At 36.6% G+C, this 24,406-nt stretch overlaps 2 protein-coding genes across 2 annotated transcripts; one reads left to right on the top strand and one right to left on the bottom strand.

The window, feature by feature from the left end:
• The first annotated feature begins 1,373 nt into the window (after positions 1–1,373).
• On the top strand, positions 1,374–3,648 carry LOC114720346 (indole-3-acetic acid-amido synthetase GH3.6-like). Its single transcript, XM_028905993.1, has 3 exons — positions 1,374–1,730; positions 1,839–2,761; positions 2,855–3,648. The coding sequence occupies exons 1-3, from the start codon at positions 1,426–1,428 to the stop codon at positions 3,439–3,441; spliced, it is 1,815 nt and encodes a 604-aa protein (XP_028761826.1). The 5' UTR covers positions 1,374–1,425; the 3' UTR covers positions 3,442–3,648.
• Positions 3,649–14,609: 10,961 nt separating this feature from the next.
• LOC114720342 (uncharacterized) lies at positions 14,610–23,745 on the bottom strand. Its single transcript, XM_028905989.1, has 14 exons — positions 22,446–23,745; positions 22,211–22,324; positions 21,493–21,650; positions 21,193–21,403; positions 20,730–20,967; positions 20,476–20,626; positions 20,081–20,386; positions 16,917–18,222; positions 16,678–16,791; positions 16,193–16,350; positions 15,890–16,100; positions 15,525–15,762; positions 15,273–15,423; positions 14,610–15,179 (listed from the first exon to the last, which is right to left on the bottom strand). The coding sequence occupies exons 1-14, from the start codon at positions 23,725–23,727 to the stop codon at positions 14,871–14,873; spliced, it is 4,947 nt and encodes a 1,648-aa protein (XP_028761822.1). The 5' UTR covers positions 23,728–23,745; the 3' UTR covers positions 14,610–14,870.
• Between the last annotated feature and the right edge of the window lie 661 nt (positions 23,746–24,406).

Here is a 24,406-nt window from a genome sequence, read left to right as displayed (position 1 = left end):
TTCAGTGAGGTCAATGTTACCATGAAACACAAGATTGCCTCATTATTAAGTGTGTGCTGACGTATTTCACATATATGAATCTTTTCTTTTTATTTTTCTTTACTTGTGATTGTTGATTATTGTCTTCATATATATGACTATAAATTTATGCACATTATTTCTTGTTGGCTTCTTATCTGTGAATGTGTCCACCCAACTGAGCGCAAAAATTGTTAATTTTTTTTAAGCTATCCGGATTTATTTTGTTTGCATGATTTTTGAGCTTATTATGAGCACCTCATTTTTATCACTACTGATCTTTTCCTACGTCGTTGTTTCAAGAGTTGTACTTCTATATCATCACTTCAAATCAAAAGTTCGTGCAAATTTAATTAGATATAGATTTGACTCTCTTGTAAGGAGGTCGAAATTAATTAATTTTTTATTAACAATTTACATTCATAATTTCGTACTTTTCCCGGAAGCATATACTTTTCTGGTCTTTAATATAGGACTCAATTATTGAGTTAGTTTTGATTTTAAATATAAGATCTATTTCTCATATTTATCAATTTTCTCTAAATTACCACTATGAATACTCATTCAACCATAATTAAGTAGAAGAGGAAGATGGGGTATTAAGAAAGATGATTATAGTACTTTAGGAAAAACGTGTCATATTTTTTATAATTAAGTAACTTATCTAATTTTTTTAATCTAATCAAATTAGTTAAATGGATTTTATATTAAGAACCGGAGGAATAGTAGATATAGATTTTTCATCTCATTGATAACAGTTATTTAGCACCTACGGTATATTTTCTTCCTAATTCTAAGAATGAATATAGAGGCCATCCTAGCTCAACATATCGAATGAAAAGCAGCATCAACTTGTTTACGTGGAAGTATTTTAAAGGCTATTTAAATTAGAACATTAATTATAAAAGTAAAAATAGGTGTTGGTCTTGGTGAAAAAATGTATCATGCCAAAAAAATTGACTGGATGACATATCAGATTTTATATCAATAATTAAATCCATGGAATCCATAGAAGACATACTTATATTTATTAAGGATACAAAAATAATAAATATTAGAGATATATTTGATCAATTCTGGTAAAAAAAAAAAGATATATATTTGAGCAATAGAAATTTTTTTTATATAAAATTAGAAATAACTGAAAATTTTATTTTAATGGGTATGGAAAGCAAGCTTATTTACCGGGGAAAAAAGTAGCACTAACGCATTCCCGATTCCACCCTTGACCATTTTGTATATTTACCTCTCACTGGCCACGCTCTTTGCTCCGTAGCCACCCTGGCTCGAAATTGGCCTCTATATATACCCCTCCCTCGCATTCCCTCCTCCTTCCCTCCTCCTCACACCCTACCCATTTCTTCTCCCCTCAAACTCTCTCTCTCTGAAACTCTCTCTCACGCCACCATGCCTGAGGATCCTTCAGACTCCAACCTCTCTGAGCTAAACAAAAAAGCTCTTCAGTTCATTGAGGATGTCACCTCCAACGCCGATCTAATCCAGAACAAGGTCCTCACCCAAATTCTCTCCCATAATGCCAATGTCGAGTACTTGCAGAGACACGGCCTCGATGGCCGTACCGACCGCCAAACTTTCAAGAAACTTGTTCCCGTCATCACCTACGACCATATCCAATCCGACGTCAACCGCATCGCCAATGGCGACACCTCTCCTATCCTTTCCTCCCATCCCATTTCTGAGTTCCTCACCAGGTTCTCGTCTGCTTTATTCTCTTATTGTTCAATCGAAAGTGTGTGTATGTGTTAAACATGACTTTTCTCTGTCTCGTATGTAAGATTAATGGGTTTTGGTTTTTGCAGCTCTGGGACGTCTGGAGGAGAGAGAAAGCTGATGCCTACGGTTGAAGAAGAAGGAGAAAGAAGGAGTTCGCTTTATAGCCTGTTGATGCCTGTGATGAGCCAGTTTGTGCCTGGCCTGGAAAAAGGCAAAGGAATGTACTTGTACTTCATAAAATCTGAGGCCAAAACTCCCGGAGGCCTCTTGGCTCGTCCGGTTCTCACTAGTTATTACAAAAGCTCTCATTTTAAGAATAGATCACTTACCGATCCCTACGCTAATTATACCAGTCCGATTGAGACCATCCTTTGTCCTGATTCTTACCAAAGCATGTACTCCCAATTGCTCTTCGGTCTCTGCCAAAACGATGTCGTCCTTCGGGTTGGTGCTGTTTTCGCGTCTGGCTTCATTCGGGGAATTCGTTTCCTCGAGAAACACTGGGCCCTTCTTTGCCATGACATTAGAACAGGAACACTTAACCCCCAGATCACAGACATTAGCGTGCGAGATTCTGTCATGAAGATCCTGAAACCCGACCAGAATCTCGCCGATTTTATCCAGTCTGAGTGTAGCAAAAATTGTTGGCAGGGGATCATCCCCAGGTTGTGGCCCAACACTAAGTATGTCGATGTTATTGTGACAGGGACAATGTCACAGTACATTCCCACACTGGATTACTACACCAATGGCCTCCCACTTGTGTGCACCATGTACGCTTCCAGCGAGTGCTACTTCGGACTCAATCTCAACCCTCTTTGCAAACCCAGTGAGGTCTCTTACACCCTCATCCCAACCATGGCCTACTTCGAATTCCTTCCTGTTAACAGAAGCGATGGACTCACCGATTCTCTTCCTCACCCCACGTCTCACGATGAACAAGAGTTAGTGGATCTCGTCGATGTTAAGCTTGGCCAAGAATATGAGCTCGTCGTCACAACCTTCGCCGGTCAGATGTATACTCTGAATCTTTTTGCTCACAAATATTGAAACTTTTTAGCCATACTGATGATAAGTACACATGTGTGATTGGAAATTTCAGGGTTATATAGGTACAAAGTGGGAGACGTGCTGAGAGTGGCTGGATTCAAGAACAAGGCACCCCAGTTCAACTTCATATGCAGGAAGAACGTGGTTCTGAGCATTGATTCCGATAAAACAGATGAAGTTGAGCTTCAGTACGCAATGAAGAATGCTGTGACCCATTTGGCTCCGTTTGAAGCTGCCTTGGCTGAGTACACTAGCTACGCAGATACAAAGACAATCCCAGGGCACTATGTCTTGTACTGGGAGCTCAACCTCAATGGGACAACTCCGATTCCCGCGTCTGTGTACGAGGATTGCTGTTTGACCATTGAAGAATCGCTCAACAGTGTGTACCGTCAAGGACGTGTGTCGGACAAATCAATTGGGCCACTTGAGGTTAAGATTGTGGAACAGGGGACGTTTGATAAACTCATGGACTATGCCATTAGCTTAGGAGCATCCATCAACCAGTACAAAACTCCGAGGTGTGTCAAATTTGCACCTGTTGTGGAGCTGTTGAACTCGAGGGTAGTGGCAAGCTACTTTAGCCCCAAATGTCCGAAGTGGGTTCCGGGACACAAGCTATGGATCAATCAGAATTGAGGATGTAAACAAGCCTATCCGATCTGTTCTTGTAATGGGAAAAGTTGATGACTTTTTTCTTTCATTCCATGTTAAAAGACGTCTTTAGCCCGCACTTTTTTTTTTCTTTTTTTCTTTTTTAATCTTCTTCTTCAAGCTTTAGTGTTTGTGTTACATTTGCATTGTCCAGAACTTAGCCATTGTAAATAGCAGCAAGTTATTGACTTTTACGTTGTTGCAGTTATCGTCATAACGTTTCGTTAGAATTGAATTCTTAATTCCAGCCAGAAATTGTGCTCACTGAAGTGTCATGGGGCTTATCCTATCACGGCAACAACGAGAAAGCCATCATTCCTGAACTCTTCTTTTGTTTTCTGTAGTTTCAGGAAAAAGGCTTGCCAAGTTTTTTTTCCATCTCACTAATTAAGTGTTCAAATTGCATATCACACAATATTTTGTTTTTTTTCTTTATTTAAAAGGAACAAGAAGAAGAATAATCAGTGTTCAGTGGGTGATTTACTTGCAGAATAGGGCTATTTCATAAACAGCTTTTGCAGCTTGATTAAGACTGGTCTAAAGGGGTTTTGTCGGTATCTGAACACAGAATGAGTAGAATTTACATTAAAAAAATGCTGATAAACTCAGTCCTGGAGATGGTGGAGGGTGCAATAGTCTGATTCCAGATTCTCTCTCTGCGTCAATTTTAATATGTTGGTCGTGTCAGATTCTGTCACTAACTCGAGGAACAAAAATTCAAGTGTGGGCATGAAATGAACAGGGGACTGATGAATAGCCTTAAGAATGAAATTAAAAAAAAAAAAAATCAAGTGGTGGTGACGAAATTGAAAGTGTTGCTCTTTACAGTCACCACATAAAACCAAAACGTAAGACAAGCCCATGAGGCCAGGAAACTCGCCGGGAAATAGCAGGACCAGTCGAGGGAGAATCATAATTCAGATAGATTAATAAATACATGAACTGTATGAGTCAAAGGGAGCCGGAAAATGAACACGTACTTGAAGGTTAGGGACAGAATAGCGGAAGCAAATATAAATTATTGGAAGAGCACAAGACAAAGAGATGCAGAAGGAAGATGAAGACAAAAGCTAGTATATAGACAAGTGAGAAGGGGTGCTTAGCTCAGAGATAAAACTTGAAAGGGCAGAAGTTAATAGAAAGAGATAAGGAAGATGGTAAAGATAATGGAATATATGGTTGCTGCAGAGACAAAACTGGGGAGGCCTTGTTGTCGTGTTTGAGTTTCCAATTTCGTGCTTGTTCATGCACATATAAGATCCCACCAATTCATCTTTCCTCATAATCATGCTCTGAACTCCATCCGTACGTGCAAGCATCCCTCTTTGTAACTTTGTTTTCGTAAAGTGTGTGTGTGTGTGAGAGAGAGAGAGAGAGACGTGTGCAAGATTACTGTGTACACATCTCTCTCTCCAGTCTCCCCCCCGGGCCAATCCTTCTCCACAATCCATACATACAAAAGAAAGTAATCTGTTTGATTTAGATCTAAGCTTTTTATGCTAACTACTTGACGGAGGTGTTAATTACCTTTCTAAACATGCGATGCAAAGTCACACGCATGTTAACATGTTAATATACGTCTGATGTTATTGAGGATGTTGTGAATAAATGTTTGTATTGCGTTCCGTAACTTTTTCAAAATTATATCGTAATTAACTTCATCTTGGCAGGCCAAAAAAGAAAAAACTTTATCTTCAAAAAGGAATGGTGCTATTAGATCACGTGCAAACCCACCTACAGAGCACATAAAAAAAAAAGGAATGGTGCTATTAGATCCAAAGGCTTTTAGCTTCCTCCCTCCATGTTAATTGCAGGCTCATAAAGAGACAAGTTTGAAAAACAAAAAATAAAAGCAGCCAAAATTTTTCAAAATATTATATTTAACAACTCAAAATCTTTTTAAAATATGCCTTGTCTCTCTCTCTCTCTATATGGATGGAGTACTTAAGAGTTAAGGTTTCAACCAATTCTTTAATTCGCATATCACATAGAAGGTAAAGAATATTTTTTTCTCTACCTACTATCGTCTTTTAATCATATGTAATGGTTTTATTTAATTTAACGTGGCTAATGGTTATACTACCTCCGGTCCTTAATATAAGACCCTGTTTGATTTTTATTTTGGTTCTAAATATAAGACCTCAATCTACTATGTCTCTCATATTTATGTATTTTTTCCAATGTAGTCCTTCTAATAATTGTAATTCTAACCAATATAGTTGATTAGTAAGGATATTTTAGGAAAGACAACACCTATTTATTACAAATAACTAACTTAACTTCTTTCCTTAATTTCCTCAAATTAGTCAACTGGGTCTCATAATTAGGACCGGAGGTAGTATATAATTGAAGGTTGATTTGTATTGGGAGAGCACATGATAAAATGAAATCAACATGAAGGTATCATCAATAGTCTTACAATGGGGGAATAGTAGGAACTTGGTGTTCATAATAGAATCAATTCCGCTATTTTTTTTTGGGGGGGGGGGGGGGGGACGCAGTGCCAAGCATGTGCGGCGTTACGAGAAAGCGTTGACTAGACGTCCAAATAATGAAGGGGTCCATCTCTCCTCCAAGAGCGTCTCTTTCTTTCATGTTGAGGGGCAGGGGAACCCACCGGTGGAAGGAAAGGGAGGCAGGGGGTGGGACCCACCATCCTTCAATCACACCACGGAGTGCCACGTGCCACTGTCCCTCCATTTTTCTGGGCTTTCTCTGCTCGCCTTTGCCTCCCTCCAGATCTGTACCATACTCATTTCGACAATTATTTGGCCTCAATCATCATATACCATTAAATTTGTTTCCATCATTAATCTTTTTGTTACGTCGTCGTCCTTCCCCACCTCCATCTTCATCGACAATATCCACTAACTCACCTCCATAATCAAGGGTAGATTAATTATTATGAATTCCTCTAAAGAGAATTACAAACCAAAAATAAATAAAGAGAATGTATGCTCAATAATATTACAGGGAGGAACTATATACTCTTCTGATCCTAAATATAAGACTCTTGCACACACTAGTATAAGGTTCTTATATTTAGGACCGGATGAGTATTAATTAACAGCTTATTGATAGAAAATGTTATCAACTTCACTTAATGAACCAAGCTGCTTGTTGTTTGTATAAAATGATATATAATAATCCTCTTTGTCCTTAATATAAAACCCCCTTTATAATATAAATTATACTATATAAAGTAGATTTTATATTAACTGTCGGAGGAGTATTACATATTGGGTTAGATTATTATTATACACATAAGTTTCTCTCAATATATACATGACACTAAATTCATGCCAGCTTTTAATCATAGAGCTAGTAAATCAGGTACTGTATTCTACTTGCCTTCATCAATCTCAATATGGGCTAAGTCGATTAATTCAAGCGTCCAAAATTTTTGAATTTTTTGAATATTTTTTTCTCATACAAAAAATATTACATTTTATCTATAATTTAAACCAATTAAAAATAACATATAGCAATTAAGAAAATGTATAATATGTCAAGTCCTAATTAAGCATATCAATCAAATGCGATGGCTTTACACACACACACACAGAGTTGATGACAATGCTTCAACTTATTCAAAAGAAATGCCTTTAATATGAAACAAGGTGTTAAATCTGATACGTGGATGTGCAGTAATTTAAAATCAAATCCCACTGTTAAGGATAACGCAGTGTAAGGATCTAGGAATACATATGGCTCTCAGCTTAATTTAAAGCGGAAAAAACAAATAAAGAAGAGAGGAAATTGACATCTATTACTGTGGCTTTGATCCTAGCTAGTAGCTACTACTACTAATTGATAAGAAATGTCCTCTTTAATATCCGTTTTGATCAGCCCCGAGTTGGGGTTATTACAAAAAAGAGCGAACAAAGAAATGGTGTAGGATTAACGAAGTTGGCAACCTAACCTAATCTTGGAGTTTTCATAGCCTCTTGTATTTTCTTTCATAAAGTCTTAAGAGGATCGAACGGCATGAATGAACATCACATTCTTTAATAAAAAAATAAAATAAAATAAAATAAAGAAAGCCAAATGCAATGAACGTTAAAAAAGGACGAAGAAAGTTGTTGTCTAACTAAACTCCTCAAAAGATATATGACGCACTCTATCCAAAAGTTAATTATAATACTACCTCCGGTCCTTAATATAAGACCCCGTTTGACTTTTTATTTGGTCCTAATTATAAGACCCCAATCCATTTTGTCTCTCATATTTATGTATTTTTTTTCCAAAATAGTCCCTTTAATAATGATAGTTCTAGCCAATACACTTAATTAGCAAGGATATTTTAGGAATGACAACACTTATTTATTACAAATAACTAACTTAACTTACTTCCTTAATCTCCTCAAATAAGTCAACTGGATCTTATAATTAGGACCGGAGGTAGTAACATTTATCCGGATAATATATTGAAATCCTCGACTCCAATAACTAGTTTTTGAGGTCTGATCTTTTCAAAATTTTGTGCTGGTTACAATGATACTTTCATTAAAAGTTAGTCAACTGATAGAACAGAGATATTTGTGTACGGTTCTAACACGATGAAGGGTTGTATTGTTATGAGTCCTGAATAAAGAGAGCAGCCCTTTGAGTAAGAGGTATTATATAAGACCTTAGGTTTCCGATTTCAATAGTTAGCTTGCAGGATGTTATTTTCTTAAGGACGTGTACTCGTTATGACTTCACACACAGTGAACGCACAATCACTTTTGGTGCAAAGCAAGAAAAAAGTAGATGGCAATTAAAGGGTTTTGGTTGAGTGCATCTAGATTCCATTTGCGGAAATACCTGGATTGTCCACATGAAAATGAAGTATAGAAACAAGTGAATATATGGAGATAATTGAGAGCTCTAATATAATAAACGTCAGCATTTTCTTTTTCATCAATATAGTGAATGAATGAAATGAATTGAATTTTTAAAAAAAGGAGAGGAAGGTGAGAAAAGCAAAAGGAGTGGATTGTGAATGGGTAGGAGAAAAGGAAAAAGGATGACGATGATTGAAGGGAACACAGTTGAGCTTACTTTTCTGTGCTGAGGAAGGAGGCAACAATGACAAAGATTGAATTAAACTAAGCGATATGTTTATATTTGATGATGTAAACAACACGAGCGTCCATTTCACATGAGATTAATTAGCCCACTGCCTGCCTACAATAATTAACCCACGCCATCATTTGATATGATGCTCCCCCCTCAGTATCTTTGTGTCTCTCATCCATCCTAGCACAGGTCCCTTTTATCCTCTTCCCTACTTCTTTCATGTTACTTAAAATTAGATATATCACAAGTAAGATAACTAATACGTACATAGATACAAAATATTCTTTCTGATTTTAAATATAAGACTTAGTTAATTTATTCACAAAATTTTTTAAAAAATTAAATTAATTATTCATTATTACTATAATAAAAATTATATGTCATTAGTTAGGTATTTAGAACAGAAGGGAATAATAAATAATGAAAGTGAGAAAGAAGGGGATGTCTTGGCCAAAAAAAAAGAAGAAGAAGAAAGATAGTAGGGGGTGGATTAGCAAGGGGCATGAGGGAAGCAGGACGACAGGAGCGGAGGGGGCCAAAATGCACGTGAAGGAGGGAGTGGTCGGGTGGTCGCGGAGCCACAAAATGGGGGAGTCACCTCACACGTGGTCGCCTTTGATGGGACAACACGCTCGACACCTGCACGTGTGATCTTAGGGGATCTTTCTCTCTTCTCAAACCCTACCCACACGTGAGCATTTTCCCTCTCCCTCTCTTGGCGGGCCCAGCCCCCACCCCCGGCCTCATCTCCCTCCCCCATCCATCCTATTTCCTATCCGCTTCAGATGTTTTTTTTCGGTCAAAACTATCCACTTCAGATTAATCCAATTTCATTTTTTCATAAACAAAACTTATATTAATTTCACGTAAATCAAATTGCGAGTTAAAATTTAATAGAATAAATATAAATGTATTATAATTATCATTTCATTCTCAAAAAAACTTCTTTACTCGATATTTCGATACTTAATTAATATTTATATTTATATTTATATTATTTCTAATTAACAGATTAGGAGTTAGAAAAGAGATATTCTCTCCTCTTCCCTTTCTATAAAAACTAATTTCTATAATGCTATAACTAAGGAAACTAAAATGATCCAATAACAAAATACTATGGAAATTTAATTTGGATTAAAAATCAAGTGAAATTATGAGGTCCATGCCAGGAGATTTCACATTATCTACTAAACTTTGGAGGCCCTCGTCCTTTAATTTCGTGGTGCAAAATATGGCCATGCCTTTCACTGAAATTTGGTAGACTCTATCCACATGCCACACCTGTTTTCTATTAGCTTTGCCATCAACGACTTGGTCTTTTCCCAGCTGGCTTCATATACGATGGGATTTGGTTTTTGCTCCTAGAAATAAAAATTGGAAAATACATAGGTAAACTTCTTATATGCATTGTGTTAAGTTTTTAAATAACACATAACCATGCATGTGGATTTATAATTAAATAATAATATTTTAAAAATATAACCAATATAAAGAGTTTGGTGTAAGTATTGTCAATAAAAATATATTACAAAATGTTTATTATATTAGCATGATGATACTACCTCCGGTCCTTAATATAAGACCTCATTTGACTTTTAGTTTGATCCTAAATATAAGACCTCAATCCGTTTTATCTCTTATATTTATGAATTTTTTTCAAAGTAGTCCTTCTAATATTGGTAGTTATAGCTAATATACTTGATTAACAAGGATATTTTAGGAAAGACAACACATATTTATTACAAATAACTAACTTAATTTCTTTTTTTAATCTCTTCAAATTAGTCAATTAGTTCTTATAATCAGAAACGAAAGTAGTATTATCTTTTTCCTTTTCTCATCCGCACCGTTTTCGGAGAGAATGACCTTAAACTATTCCTTTTTCTTTTTTTAATCAATCTTCTCGACCAACCAAAACATCTTTCATTATATTAAACTATCATAAGGGTTCCATTCCGTGCATGTTTCATCATCACAGTGCAGAACATCATTACATATAAATATACAGATGATCAGTATGGTTTTCAATTCACAGGAATCATGTAACAATATATATAACTATAGGGCAGAGAAATAGTTTATATTATCTTCACGTATACTGAAATTAAAGTAATAATGAAAGGGTTAGTGCCTAACGTTTCCCTAACATCTAGCATAGTTGCCCATATCAGTTTGGACCATCCATGTATACAATTTGCCTTGCGATGATAGCTACATGAGTCTAACCTCAAATAAAATAATACAAACAGTATTACTTTCGACGATGAGATGTTGATGGAAGAGTATAAAATATGTAACTGATGAGTATAAGAGCATAAACGAAAGCTTACAAGCATATGTAATAAACAAGATAAGCCTAATTACCCTTTGCCTGCATTAATGTTTCTGGACCACTAGGCAACTATAAAGGAACATTTTCAAAAAGCTTATTAGTTGAACCTCTCATCAATATTCAATTGTAACAAGTAATAACTATATATACGTATTTGGTTTCTTTTTAAAATAACAAGACATGTAACCAGGGCAGGCTAAATTGACAGGCACCTACACATTTCTGAAATAATGAATCCCACTGGTCCAGCTTGTTAATAATGATTCTGCAGTAAAAGAAGGCTACTATACAGAAAATACAGTGGTATTATATATGTAAGCAGATTGTTATAGTGCACATGTTCCTGTCAATACAGATAATAGCTGAAAGTTGAAAGGGATATTTATGGCTTTGAGCTTCATGCTTCCACCTACTCCTGACCCCATATTTATATCTGTCTGAGGACCAGAGAAAAAAGCGATACACAAGCCCAATGTCACCTGCCTGATGCATCTGAATTGATAGCTCTAGGACCAGCAGATTTAAAGGTCTTTGAAATACGCAAAAAGACAGCTTGTGGATATTGCTCAAATTATGAATTCCACAATCTCATTTGTTGGCGTTGATCATGATTAGCCTTGACTTTTGTGTGTTGTACTCACAATAATACGACAGAATTCAGTTCAGGAATTAGTTTTTCATCAAGTGAAAGTTTTTAATATTATCCGTGGTTTTTAAGAAGCCAATCAGAGGACGACAAACATTTCTCTGGTTTCTGTTCCTGCTTAATTACTTTTCCATCTGGCTTGTCTCAACTTAGCAGTTGTTTAGGGATTATGGTGCTTTCAACGAGTCATACCCATTAACGAATGCAGAAATTGTGATTCAATTCATTACTTCCTTTTGAGGCATGTTCTGAAGTAGATTTCAACCACCCTAGTCTTAGATTGGATTATTATAATCCACTTGTGTGTTTTTGGCTGTTGAAAAGCTTACATCGGTCTTTAGGAAAAGTTTTTTCTATGTGTGTGCGTATATATATAAATCCCTCCACCTTACTGCCAAAAAACTTTTGTCATTTAAACCAACGCCTATCCTTCATGCTGACAGTCATGTCCTCTAAAAGACAAGACAGAAGACATATATATAATTCCTATAATACTTTGATACTTAGTATAAAGCACCACAAACAAAGTTGCGGAATATAAATTTGTCAAATGAGACATTAAAGAAATTTATATCAGCAACCTACCAGAATAATATTATTTGGGATTCCTCGTGTCACTGAATTTCATATCAGCTATATGTATACAATAAGTTTAGTGTTCATCTAGTAGGATATTGTTTGTGCTGTGGGTTAAGTAACAAGTCCTGATTGATCAGTACCTAACTGACTTCTTTTTCTTCTTTTGGAAGCAAGACTACTGCGCTTTTTCAGATTTCTTTTTCGGCCTGACGATTTTTTAAGCCTTATTTGCTCCATGAATGATGAAATTTGCCTTATGCTTAATGCACTAGGGAAAGGATACATCAACAATGCACGAATTTCTTTTTATACCCCCGAACATTCGATGCATTAAAACCTCGATTTAGATTACGAAAATAAAATGTAGTAATCGTTATTAAAATTTTTATTAGATTCTAGCTGAAGAAGAAAAAGAGAACTTGTATCCAATCTGTTTAATACCTTCAATTCCAAATGTTAAAAAAGTTTTTGTTTTGTAGGGACGAAGGCACATGCTAACGGGGCTCTCTGGTGCTTCCTGCGATTGGACCTCCAGCCTTATACGCAATGCTTATAGATTCTTTCATCACTGTCAGCCCATCAAATAAAAACAATTGGCCCATTACTAGGGAAGGTTTTTTTTTTTGGAAAAATATATTTGCCAGTCCCTATAGTTTGATCAGATTTTGAATTAGGTCCTTATAATTTTATTTCTTTTTATTGAATCCCTTTAGTTAATCTTGTTAAATTTATCAGTCTTTCTGTTAGTAAAGGTTGCAAGCACTGTTAATGTAAAGGGATAGAGTGTGATCTGCTACTCTCTCACACAAAGTTTGCTACCCCCTCTACCATCTGTCTCTCTCATCTCTCCAAGCTAACCATTCGCAAACTCCCAAAAGGAGTGAAGAAGGACTCTCTCAAGTTGCTAGTTTGTTTAAAATTTAAAAGTTCAGAAGTCTGAGTATATTGAAAAACTTTTAAGTAAAGAAAGACGAAGTCCCCCATTAATACTTCCTATACCTCGATTGTTATCCCAACTTCTAAGCACTTACGCAGTTTAAAATTTTGCCTCTATGCTAATGGTGAAGCAATATGGTGTCTTCCATTGAGTCACGTGATCGAATCTGGCGCTCCTTAATTGAACTAAAACTTCCAAGCACTTACCATCTTCTCTCGTCTTTCTCTCTCTCTCTCTCTGTGTCTGTGAGGTCGCAATTACAAGAAGCTCCATTTAAGAGGTTTGCCATGATTGTTGCTGAAGCAGTGCCTAAGCCAAATCTTCAGGGTGTCTTTCCCACGGCAAAGGACCACACTTTCTCTTCAGCTAGAAGGTACTCCTTTCATTTCTTTTCTCTGTTCATACATGCTCTATTTTTCCTTGTTTCAAGCATCATGAAACAGAACCAAGAGAATGAATTGAAACTCTCTGCACAAATCTTGTATTTTTCCACATATTGGAAGGAAAAGTGGCCATAGTGATCAGAGGAGTGGGAGGAATAGGCGAAGCAATGGTAAGACTGTTTGTGAAGGAAAGAGCAAAAGCTGTGATCGCCGACGTTGAAGACGCACTTTTTGGTTAGATATTCTGTACCATTAGAACTTATCTATGCTTAACTCTTTAGCTTAACTTGAGGATCTTGGGATTTAAACAGAAAGTTTTCCTTTAGCTTTCTCTGTGCCAGTTTAAATTTCTTGTGATCTCATGCCACTGGCACTGCTGCTTAGTTTGTAAACTGAGCTTTGTAATTCCAATCTCTACTTGAAGAGGCAATATTTCTATCAGCCACTTCTTTCACTGTCCAAAGAAGACATGGAAAACTAAGAGAAATCCACATACAACTAGCTTGACATAATCTTCAACAATGTTGAGGTGTTAGGGAATCAATCAAAGAACAAAAGATTGTCAACTTCGACGCCAATGAGTTCGATTGAGTCATGTGAGTGAACGTGAAGGGTGTAGCTCTAGAATCAAGCATGTAGTAGAGTGATGATACCTAGGCAACTTGGGCGCATCATACCGACGTCGAGTGCCGCAGGAGTCAAGGGAGGACTGGGTCCTCATGCTTATAAAGCATCAAAGCATGCCATGGTTGGGCTCACGAAGAACACAGCTTCTGAGTTGATGAAATATGGGATTCAATTTAGCTTGTGAGTTGGGAAAATCCTATCAAACTCATCATGGTTAGCTTGGAGAGATGAGACAGACAGATGATAGGGAGAGCCACATACTTGGGTCAGAGAGAGAGAGTGAAAGATCACCCTTCACCACTTTACATTAACGGCATTTGCAACTCTTACTAATGGAAGGACTGACGAATTTAACAAAATTAACTATAAGGATTCAATAAAAAAAAATAAAATTATAGGGATCTAATTTAAAATCTGATCAAAATATAAGGGCCGGCAAATATATTTTCCCTTTGTTTTTTTGTAAAGAAAAGTCAAAGTTGAGAAATGAATTGTTCGACCGTTGACGCATTCATCATTATCTATTAACTTCATATACACAGCCACATGCAAGGTAAAAGAAAAAAAAAAATTGGAGGAAAAGGTATATAACTAATCCAAAAAAGTACTTAAACTAATTGTATGATATCTAACAAAGTAGCTGAATTTATATTGTAAAAGCAACGCCTTGTTTAATTTGCAACGAGCTCTGCACACCTCTAAACTTGTATTATCTATTTCTTATGCTGCCGTCTCTGTTTTCTAATTTCCGGTGAGCCCAAAACCCAATATCTACATTCGTCTCCAGGGTCATTAATTCTACCTTCTAAAACATAGCTCCCATAAATTTGCTGCTTAACATTATCAAACTCATCTGGCTTCAAGTAAGCTTATTGTGACTTCATTGGTTGAGCTACGTTGCTTTTGACTTGAACTGGAAGTGTGTGGTTGAATTGAATCCTTCCCATGAAAGAAACCTGGCTGTTTAGGCTCAGGAAGTTCAGCTTCACTTTCCAACATCAGAACTGCAGATGCTATTGTAGGCCTATCTTCTGGATGTTGCTGCACACACAATAAGCTCACATGAATGCATCTTAATATTTCTGACACATTGCAAGTTTCCTCTATGTTCTTATCAATCAATTCTAACGACCTTCCTTCTTTCCACTGTATCCATGCCTGAAACAATTAACTTGGTTATCAGTTATCTCATTTTAATAGGGAACAAATAGAAAATGTTATAAAACTGTATATGATTGATACAGTACATACATAAGCAGTAAGGTTGTGTTTGGAGTCCTCTAGATAAAAGCCCCTATTTTTCTTTCCACATATAATCTCCAATACCAATACGCCATAACTAAAAACATCAGATTTCATTGAATATAGCCCATCTGCAGCGTATTCGGGTGCCATGTATCCACTATAAAGTATCCATTGAAAGTTAGAATAAAATAATTACAGGAGATATTAGAAAGGATGGAACATGATAATTTGAAAGTGATAGTCAAGCAAAAGACTTACTATGTTCCAACTACTCTATTTGTATTTCCTTCTGTTTGTTCTTCTCCAAAAGTTTTAGCCAACCCAAAATCTGATATTTTCGGGATCAACTTGTCATCAAGTAAAATGTTACTTGTTTTTAGATCTCTATGAATAATTCTTAGTCTTGAATCTTGATGAAGATACATGAGACCTCTACCAATTCCCAAAATAATATTGAACCGCTTAGACCAATCTAATAACTCTCCTTTGCTTTCATCTATAAATGTCGAAAAGCAAACATGATCAATGATTAGAACTAATAATTCAAGATTGATAAGTGGTTTCATTAATCATCACTAATACTAAGATAACCCATGCAATTAAAAACTGCATTAAATTTATACCAAAAATGAAGAAGTTCAAACTTTTATTTGGCATGTATTCATACACCAACATTTTTTCTTGCTCATGGATGCAACAGCCGAGAAGTTTCACCAGATTTCGATGTTGGAGTTTTGCAATAAATTTTACTTCATTTTTAAACTCCACCAACCCTTGCCTTGATTTTATTGAAAGCCTCTTCACAGCAATTTCTTGTCCATTCAATAATTTTCCCTGCATGCATGCAGTGATTTGTGAGCATATCATGATAATACTTATTTTGCATAGCAGATTGTTCTTAGTTTATATTTCAGATGCTGAATTACCCAATAAACAGGTCCAAATCCACCTTCTCCGATCTTATTCTTGGCGGAGAAGTTATCAGTGGCGCTTGTTACTGTTGCCGGATCAAACAAGGGGAGATCTAGATCATCCTCTGGACTCTCACCGTATGGAATATCATCTCTCACATCTTTTGATTTAGCTGAAAGCATGGTAGGGAAAAAAAAAAATTAACTTTCTGTACAGGCAAGGGAGAAAAAATGGAAAACAATCAATATTAATTCCCTTTGGGGTCTGAAAACAGTCAATATTTAAGCATTAAAAATCAGTCTACTACCTTAACTACATAATTCACGTATAATCTGTACCCCTGTAGTTAAATTTTACTTGACATGATTTTAGCACCATATTTACAAATAATAGAGATATACCTAGCTGGTCATGCCGTATTAGTTCATAACAATCGTCGCAATTGTAGAAAGAAACCTGAAACTTCGGAACATAAGAAAATAAGGTCAAGTAACTTTACCAGTTCTGTTTCTGCGGACTCTGTAGATGATATAGCCCCCAACTAAAAGCAGACCAAAAGTTGCACCAAAGGTGATAGTAACGATCATTATCAACTTCTTTTTATTCCCAGATTCTGCAATTGTGGTTGAAATCATTCAAACTTTTAGAAACTAAGACGAAATCATGAATTGAATGGGGTTAGTTGGCTACTTTCAAACAAGAAAACGAACATATAAATCAGAAAGTACAAGTCTTTACTTAATTCTGAAGCATCCATTCGAACATATAAATCTTGCCCCCCAGACGCATAATATCTGACATCAATTAGATCACCAAACCATAAGGCACAACCACTACCTCCCCCTCTGATATCTGAATTAGTATAGGCCGTGCAAGAACAATTCTCCAAGCACTTCCTTTTGCATTGCTCTAGATTCATTGTCCTGTCAAGCCAAGAAAACGTAGTGTCTGGCACCTTCAAGCCTTTGAATTTAATGAACCCATCTTTGTCTCTTTCTGAGCAATTCAGAGGTTTCTTTCGAACACACCCGTCTGCCCAGTCCACCGAATTCCAGTTTTGTGGCGACTTAGGGGTGAAGCCTCCCAAGCATTCGCACACCGGCGATTCAGTAATAATACAATTCCCATTTGGTCCACAGAGGCCATAGGTATCACAGTAATCTACAGGCTTGGTGGAATAAACCTGCCATGTTTTTGCAGTTTCCAGCCATACATAACGATACCGAGCAGATTGTGTTTGGTTCAACACCAATCTTGTCAATATAGAATTGTTATTCAAAAGGTCCATGTAATAGATGCCATCCTTATTGTCGACAAAGATGAAGTCGAAAACAGGGTTGGGCTTTATTTCAGGACCACCACTCCCATGAAAGCCATTCCATGGTCCAAATCGATAGAATCTTTTGTTCCCCTTCATCAAATACGAATCGGGATAGCCATGGAGCACTTCAACGCTAGTTAAATCACCGGGAGATGGATCATCTGGCCTCTTCCAAGCCGTTAAATACCATTGCCTACCAGTTTTCAAGTCCCATCCATATTTCATGCCTGGCAATAACGTATCAGAAGGATAGTCAAAGCTTTGCCATGAATAAGCATCTGGGTCTTCTCCGCTCTTATCCATCACCACAAGATTTCCAGAATCCAAGAGCCGTGCGGTTGGACTCTGTGCTTTTGCAGTGGAGTTTGTTGACCAAAGAACAGTGTTGTTTTGGGACAGAACAAGGTTGCCGGAAGTGGTCATAGTCAAGGCAACAGATGAATCATTGATTGGGTTGAGGCGGTTTGCAACCCAGACAACGGTTTGAACCGGGATGTTCTTGTACCAAATGCCAAGGTAACGTTTGTTGGAAGTACCAGGAGTGAAGAAACCAAGTTCAAAGGTTCCATCTTTCGAAACCAAGGTGGTTCCATTGTCCCTGAGGGACTCGGACCCACGAAGGGAATCCTCTGCTGTGGAAGGCTTGAAATAGGGAAGAATGAAAAGGATGAAGATACTCAAGGAAGGAAGAAGGCCCATGAAAAGTGGAATGAAGCCGAGGAGTCATAAACTCCAGAATTTGCTTGCTTCTAAGTGCGTATTGAACTGCTGATCGATTGCCGAAACGAGAAAGGTGCTGATTTAACATCATTTGTTGGCTTACTCCTTGACTTAGAAATTTATTTAACAATTTATTTGCGGAATTTTGTGTTTCACTTTGACTTGGGAATGTAAGGTTGGAAATGACTGAATTCAATGGAGGGCCAGCGACGTTTCTGGAGGAAGATCTGCCTTGATGATGAAATCTTAATGCCTGATTTCTTGAATTTTTATTGTTGCAGTCGATTTCTTCATTTTTTGCGTTGGCAAAATAGAATTACGAATGCTTTTGTCAAACGAGAACAAAGGCAGAGGGAGAAGTTTATTGCCATATTAGGTCAAAAAATAGGTCTTTTCAGGACACAGTTTCTTTGAAGTTTCTTAATATGGGTTATATCGACACTATGTTTCAAAATAATGCAAGTTTTTTTGCCGCAGCGTTTTCAAAGTCAAACTGCTTCAGTTGCAAAATCCTTGGGGAATCGAGTGACAAGAACATAGGTGCAATCCGAACCGTTGGTGTCATCTAACGGCTTAGCTTCATATGACGGGGGCATTAATCAACTAGTGCACACCCAGTTCTGCACGAAAGTGCCACTAATTCAAAAGTTGACTTGAAATGATTTTGACTTTGAAGGACCAAAGGATTATAATCCTCAATTAAGAATTCAGCACCAACGTAGTGCGTGCTTTTTGGAAGAAGCAAATATTCCTTATCTCTCACAGTGTCAAAATTTTCCTAGTTAAATCTCTAGCAATAATCAACTAAGTTACTCTTCCGATCCTTAATATAAGACCTAATTATTAAATTAATTTTGGTTCTAAATATAAGACATATTTATCATATTTATTAATTTTTTTTTAATTTACCTCTATGAATGCTCCCTCAACTATAATCAAGTAGAAAATGGAGAGAAGATATTAAGGAAGATGATTATGGTATTTTAGAAAAAATATGTCATATTTCTTATAATTAACTAACTTATCTAACTTTCTTAATCTAATCAAATTAGTTAAATATGTCTTATATTAAGGACCGGATGAGTATAATTTATTTCTTTTTAGCAAAAGTTAAAATTTATTTTAAAAAATTTATATGTACTTTTCTATTTTTGTTATTTTTTAATTAGCTCCTTATAATTTCTTTTAACTCATGAGGCATGTAGATGGAAACCAAATTATGATTTTAAAAATAATTTTATTGTATATGAAGTAAGTATGCGAAAAAAATTCTGCTTCAATTTGCATAAAATACTTTTTAGAAATGCTTCATAGGAAAATCAAACACCTCCTTAATTAGGTTTTGTGTTCCAAATGACTGATGTACAAAGATCACAGAGGCCTAGTCAAAAATCAAGTAAAACCATAAATACCTGATAAAAAAAATAAAAAACTTAATTAAAAATCAAGGACTTATATTTTTCCTAATTTATCATCTCAAACAAATAATTGTCTATTATACCTACATATTGATCATCATCACATCCTCATGCTCCATCCTCCCTATAAGTAAACTGGCTTTCAGAGGACAGTCCTTATACAGGACAGTAATAGGTCAGTTATAAAAGCCGATTGATGCCTGGTACATAAATCTGTAACCTGGTTAATTAGAAGCTGATAAGGACATCAACAGTTGTCTAACGAATAATGAAACATAATAATCATTTCATGGTTCGAGATAGTGTTCATAGGAGTCAGATATATGGCACTTTGTTATTAAGTTGCATGTGATGCAATTATAGCAGTGTATAACATGAACCTATGTATTAAGCCCATCACCAAACCATGACATTATGTTTACTACTCAACATAATCAAATTCATCTGGCTTGAAGTAAGGTCACTGTCATTTCATTGGTTGAGCTTCGTTCCTTCTGACTTGAGTTGGAAGTGTGAGGTTGAACTGAATCCATTCCATGAAAGAAACCTGGCTGTTTAGGCTTAGGAAGTTCGATTTCACTTTCCAACATCACAATTGCAGATGCTATGGTGGGTCTATCTTCTGGATTTTGTTGCACGCACAAAAGGCTCACATGAATGCACCTTAATACTTCTGATACATTGCAGGTCTCCTCTATGTTCTTATCAATTAATTCTAGAACCCTTCCTTCATTCCACAGTATCCACGCCTGCAACTCAAAACTTGGTCATCAGTTATGCCATTTCAATTTGACCGGGAAAAAAAAAGGGTCAGAATATTGTATATTTAACTACTCACATGACCAATAAGGTTGTGCTTGGAGTCTTCTAGATAAAACCCTCTATTTTTCTTTCCACATATAATTTCTAACACTAATATGCCATAACTGAAGACGTCGGATTTCATTGAATATAATCCATCTGCAGCATACTCTGGTGCCATGTATCCACTATAGAATATCCATTAGAAGTTCAGAATAACACAGTTAACGAAGATATGGAGAGGATTGAGCAAGATACTTTTAAAGGAAGAGTTAGATCTAAGAAACTTACTAAGTTCCCACTACTCTGTTTGTATTGCCTTCTGTCTGTTCTTCTTCAAAAGTTTTAGCTAACCCAAAATCTGATATTTTTGGAATGAACTTGTCATCAAGTAAAACGTTACTTGCTTTTAAATCTCTATGAATGATTCTCAATCTTGAATCTTGATGAAGATACATAAGACCTCTACTAATTCCTATAATAACGTGGAAACGTCTAGACCAATCTAACAACTCTCTTTTGGCTTCATCTGCCAACATTAAAAAGTAAATATGTCACTTGAACAGAATCATCAATATATTGTATAAAACATATAATAAGGTGCATTATTTATATTAGCCACAAACAATGCGCCGCCTCAAAATTTGTTTAATGCGTGTGAAAATATATCTTCTCATTACTTTAAAATTGATAAGTTGCTTCATTATTGACACTAAAATAGTCCATGCAATTAAAAGCTTTGCTAAATTTATACCAAAAATGAAGGAGTTCAAACTTCTATTGGGCAAGTATTCATACACCAACATTTTTTCTTGCTCGTGGATGCAGCAGCCGAGAAGTTTCACCAAATTCCGATGTTGGAGTTTTGCAATAAATTTTACTTCATTTTTAAACTCCGCCAATCCTTGTCTTGATTTTATTGAAAGCCTCTTTACTGCAATTTCTTGTCCATTCAATAATTTCCCCTGGATGTAGACACATAAAAGCATATTATGATAATATTCATATTATGCATAGCAGTAATTCTTAGTCTATGATTCAAATGTTAAATTACCCAATATACAGGTCCAAAGCCACCCTCTCCAAGTTTGTTCTTCTTGGAGAAGTTATTAGTGGCATTTGCTATTGCTGCAAGATCGAACAAGGGGAGATCTTGATCATCCTGTGGATTCTCATCGCCTCGAACATCATCTTTTACATCTTCCATGTTAGCTGAAAGCATGATAGGAAAGCATTAACTTTATGTCCGAGAGAGGAAGAATTGAAAAGCAATCAGTATTCGTGAACTTGTTAGAATGACTTGAAGCACCATTCTTACTCAACTAATTTTGATGTCGCTTGGGAAAACCTTGCATTTTAAATAACCTTACTATCAAGCTCACCTAGGATTGAAATCATGCGACTGTAAGTATAAATGTGTAGAGGTAAGGATAAATCAACACTAATGTCAGGAGGAAGAATAATGTCCTAATTTACCCCCATTGTCTAATAATATACTCATTCTAAGAACTGGAATAAATACATATCAAGAAGATTGTGAATGAAGTCCCCTGTTCAGGTTCTAAACGGTATGCTATTAATTAGTCCTTGGCCTAATATCTAGTATCTATACATAGCTCTATTTCACTTTCACTTCACAAGTTCTTTAGCACCACTTAAACAAATAATAGATTATACGTAGATATTATTGCCGTATAAGTTCACAACGGCCATAAAAAAGTTATAAGAAGAAACCTAAAACGCTGGAACTTAACGACAAATAAGAACTTTACCTTTTCTCTTTCTGCGAACTCTGCAGAAGATACAGCCCCCAACAAAAAGTACGCCAAAAATTACACCAATGGTAATGGTAACGATCATTATCACCTTCTTTTTATTTTCAGATTCTGCAGTCGTAGTTGAATCACTCAAACATTAAGAATCTGGTTAAAACCACGGCTTGAAAGTGGTAACTCGAATACTCAAATATGAAAATGAACATCATAAGGAGAAAGCAAGAATCTTTACCTAATTCTGAAGCATCCATTCGAACATATAGATCTTGCCCCCCAGACGCATAATATCTGACATCAAGTAAATCACCAAACCATAAGGCACAACCACTACCTCCCCCTCTGATTTCTGAATTGGTATAGGCCGTGCAAGAACAATTCTCCAAGCACTTGCGTCTGCATTGCTCTAGATTCATTGTGCGATCAAGCCAAGACAGCGTAGTGTCCGGCACCTTCATGCCCATCAATTTAATGAAACCATGTTTGTCTTTGTCGGAGCAGTTAAGAGGTTTATCTCGCACACATCCATCAGTCCAGTCCACCGAATTCCAATGTTGTGGGGACTTAGGCGTGAAACCATTTAAGCATCGGCATACAGGCGATTCAGTAATGATACAATTCCCATTTGGTCCACAGAGGCCATAAGTATCGCAGTAATCTATTGGCTTCGTCGAATAAACTTGCCATGTTTTGATATTTTCCAGCCATACATAACGATACCGAGCAGAGTCTGTTTCGTTTAACACCAATCTTGTCAAGACAGAATTATTATTGATAAGGTCCATGTAGTAGTACCCATCCTTATTGTCAACGAAGGTGTATTCGAAAACAGGGTTGGGCTTTATTTCAGGACCACCACTCCCGCGAACGCCATTCCAAGGTCCAAATCGGTAAAATTTTTTGGTTCCCTTCATTATATATGAATCCGGATAGTTGTGGAGCACCACAGCACTAGTAAATTCTCCAGGAGACGGATCATCTGGGCTCTTCCAAGCTGTTAAATACCATTGCTTGCCTGTTTTTAAGTCCCATCCGTATTTCATACCTGGCAATAACGTATCAGATGGATAATCAAAGCTCTGCCATAAATATGCTTCTGGGTCTGCTCCGGCCTCATCTATCACCACCAGATTTCCAGAATCCAAGAGGCGGGCGGTTGGACTCTCTGCTTGCGTTGTGGAATTTGTAGACCAAAGAACAGTGTTGTTATGGGAAAGGACAAGATTACCTGAAGTGGTCATGGTTAAGGTAGCAAATGAATCGTTGATTGGGTTGAGGCGGTTTGCAACCCAGACAACGGTTTGAACCGGGATGTTCTTGTACCAAATACCCAGGTAATGTCTGTTAGACGTACCAGGAGTGAAGAAACCAAGTTCAAAGGTTCCATCTTTTGAAACCAAGGTGGTTCCATTGTCCCTGATGAACTGCAACTCGGGAAGGGAATCAAGAGCAAGGGATGGCCGGAGGATAGGAAGAAGGAAACAGGCAACTATAGTGAAGCGAGCAAGAAGGTCCATTTTTTTTTTTTTTGGGGGGGGGGGGGGGAACCGAAGGAGCAAGAAAGAACCTTTTCTGCAGGTTTCTATTAGCATGTGTTGAGCTGCTGCTCGTGGAAGGTTGAAACGACATTGTCCCCAAGTGGCAGTTGTTGACAATTACCGGGACAGGTAGGCTGCGTCGGCGTCGAGGAGCCGTGCCTCAGTTTATTCGATTTTTTTTTTTTTGTGGGGGGGGGGGGGTTGGTTCACCTTTTGACTTGAAAAAATGATTTACGTATTTAATATTGTGTTCAATCTTGAATATAAAAACTAATTTGACTTTCAATTTATTTCTAAATATAAGACAAATTCATTTTGCTTTTTATATTTATCTATTTTTTAAAATAATTTTGTAATAATTGCACATGTAAAATATTTAATCTAATGATAATTTTAACTAATACATTATTAGCGATGGTATTTTAGGAAAGATAACACGTAATTATTATAAATAACTAATTCAACAAATTTTTTAAATCTATTTAAATCAGCCAACTAACTCTTGTGTTAAGAATAAGAACGACAAGATGTAATATTTATTTTTTTCGGGGTGATTTTGAGTTTCCCGTTGACTTAGAACAGTAAAGTTGGCTATCCCCGACTTCAAAGTAACGCCGCCGACGTTTCTTGAGCCAGCTTGGCTTGTGGTGAAAATGGT

This window comes from Neltuma alba, unplaced genomic scaffold (assembly GCF_004799145.2).
Source record: "Neltuma alba isolate B1F8T4 unplaced genomic scaffold, ASM479914v2 tig00011973_pilon, whole genome shotgun sequence".
NCBI lineage: Eukaryota > Viridiplantae > Streptophyta > Magnoliopsida > Fabales > Fabaceae > Neltuma > Neltuma alba.
This window is presented reverse-complemented; position numbering and strand designations above follow the sequence as displayed.

Coding starts and splice junctions, on each gene's coding strand:
- LOC114720346 (XM_028905993.1), top strand. CDS start 1,426: ATGCCTGAGGATCCTTCAGACTCCAACCTCTCTGAGCTAAACAAAAAA. Junction 1,731..1,838: donor ATTTCTGAGTTCCTCACCAG/GTTCTCGTCTGC, acceptor TGGTTTTTGCAG/CTCTGGGACGTCTGGAGGAG. Junction 2,762..2,854: donor CGTCGTCACAACCTTCGCCG/GTCAGATGTATA, acceptor TGGAAATTTCAG/GGTTATATAGGTACAAAGTG.
- LOC114720342 (XM_028905989.1), bottom strand. CDS start 23,727: ATGGACCTTCTTGCTCGCTTCACTATAGTTGCCTGTTTCCTTCTTCCT. Junction 16,792..16,916: donor AATGGATGCTTCAGAATTAA/GTAAAGACTTGT, acceptor CCACAATTGCAG/AATCTGGGAATAAAAAGAAG. Junction 16,351..16,677: donor AGTCCGCAGAAACAGAACTG/GTAAAGTTACTT, acceptor CCATGCTTTCAG/CTAAATCAAAAGATGTGAGA.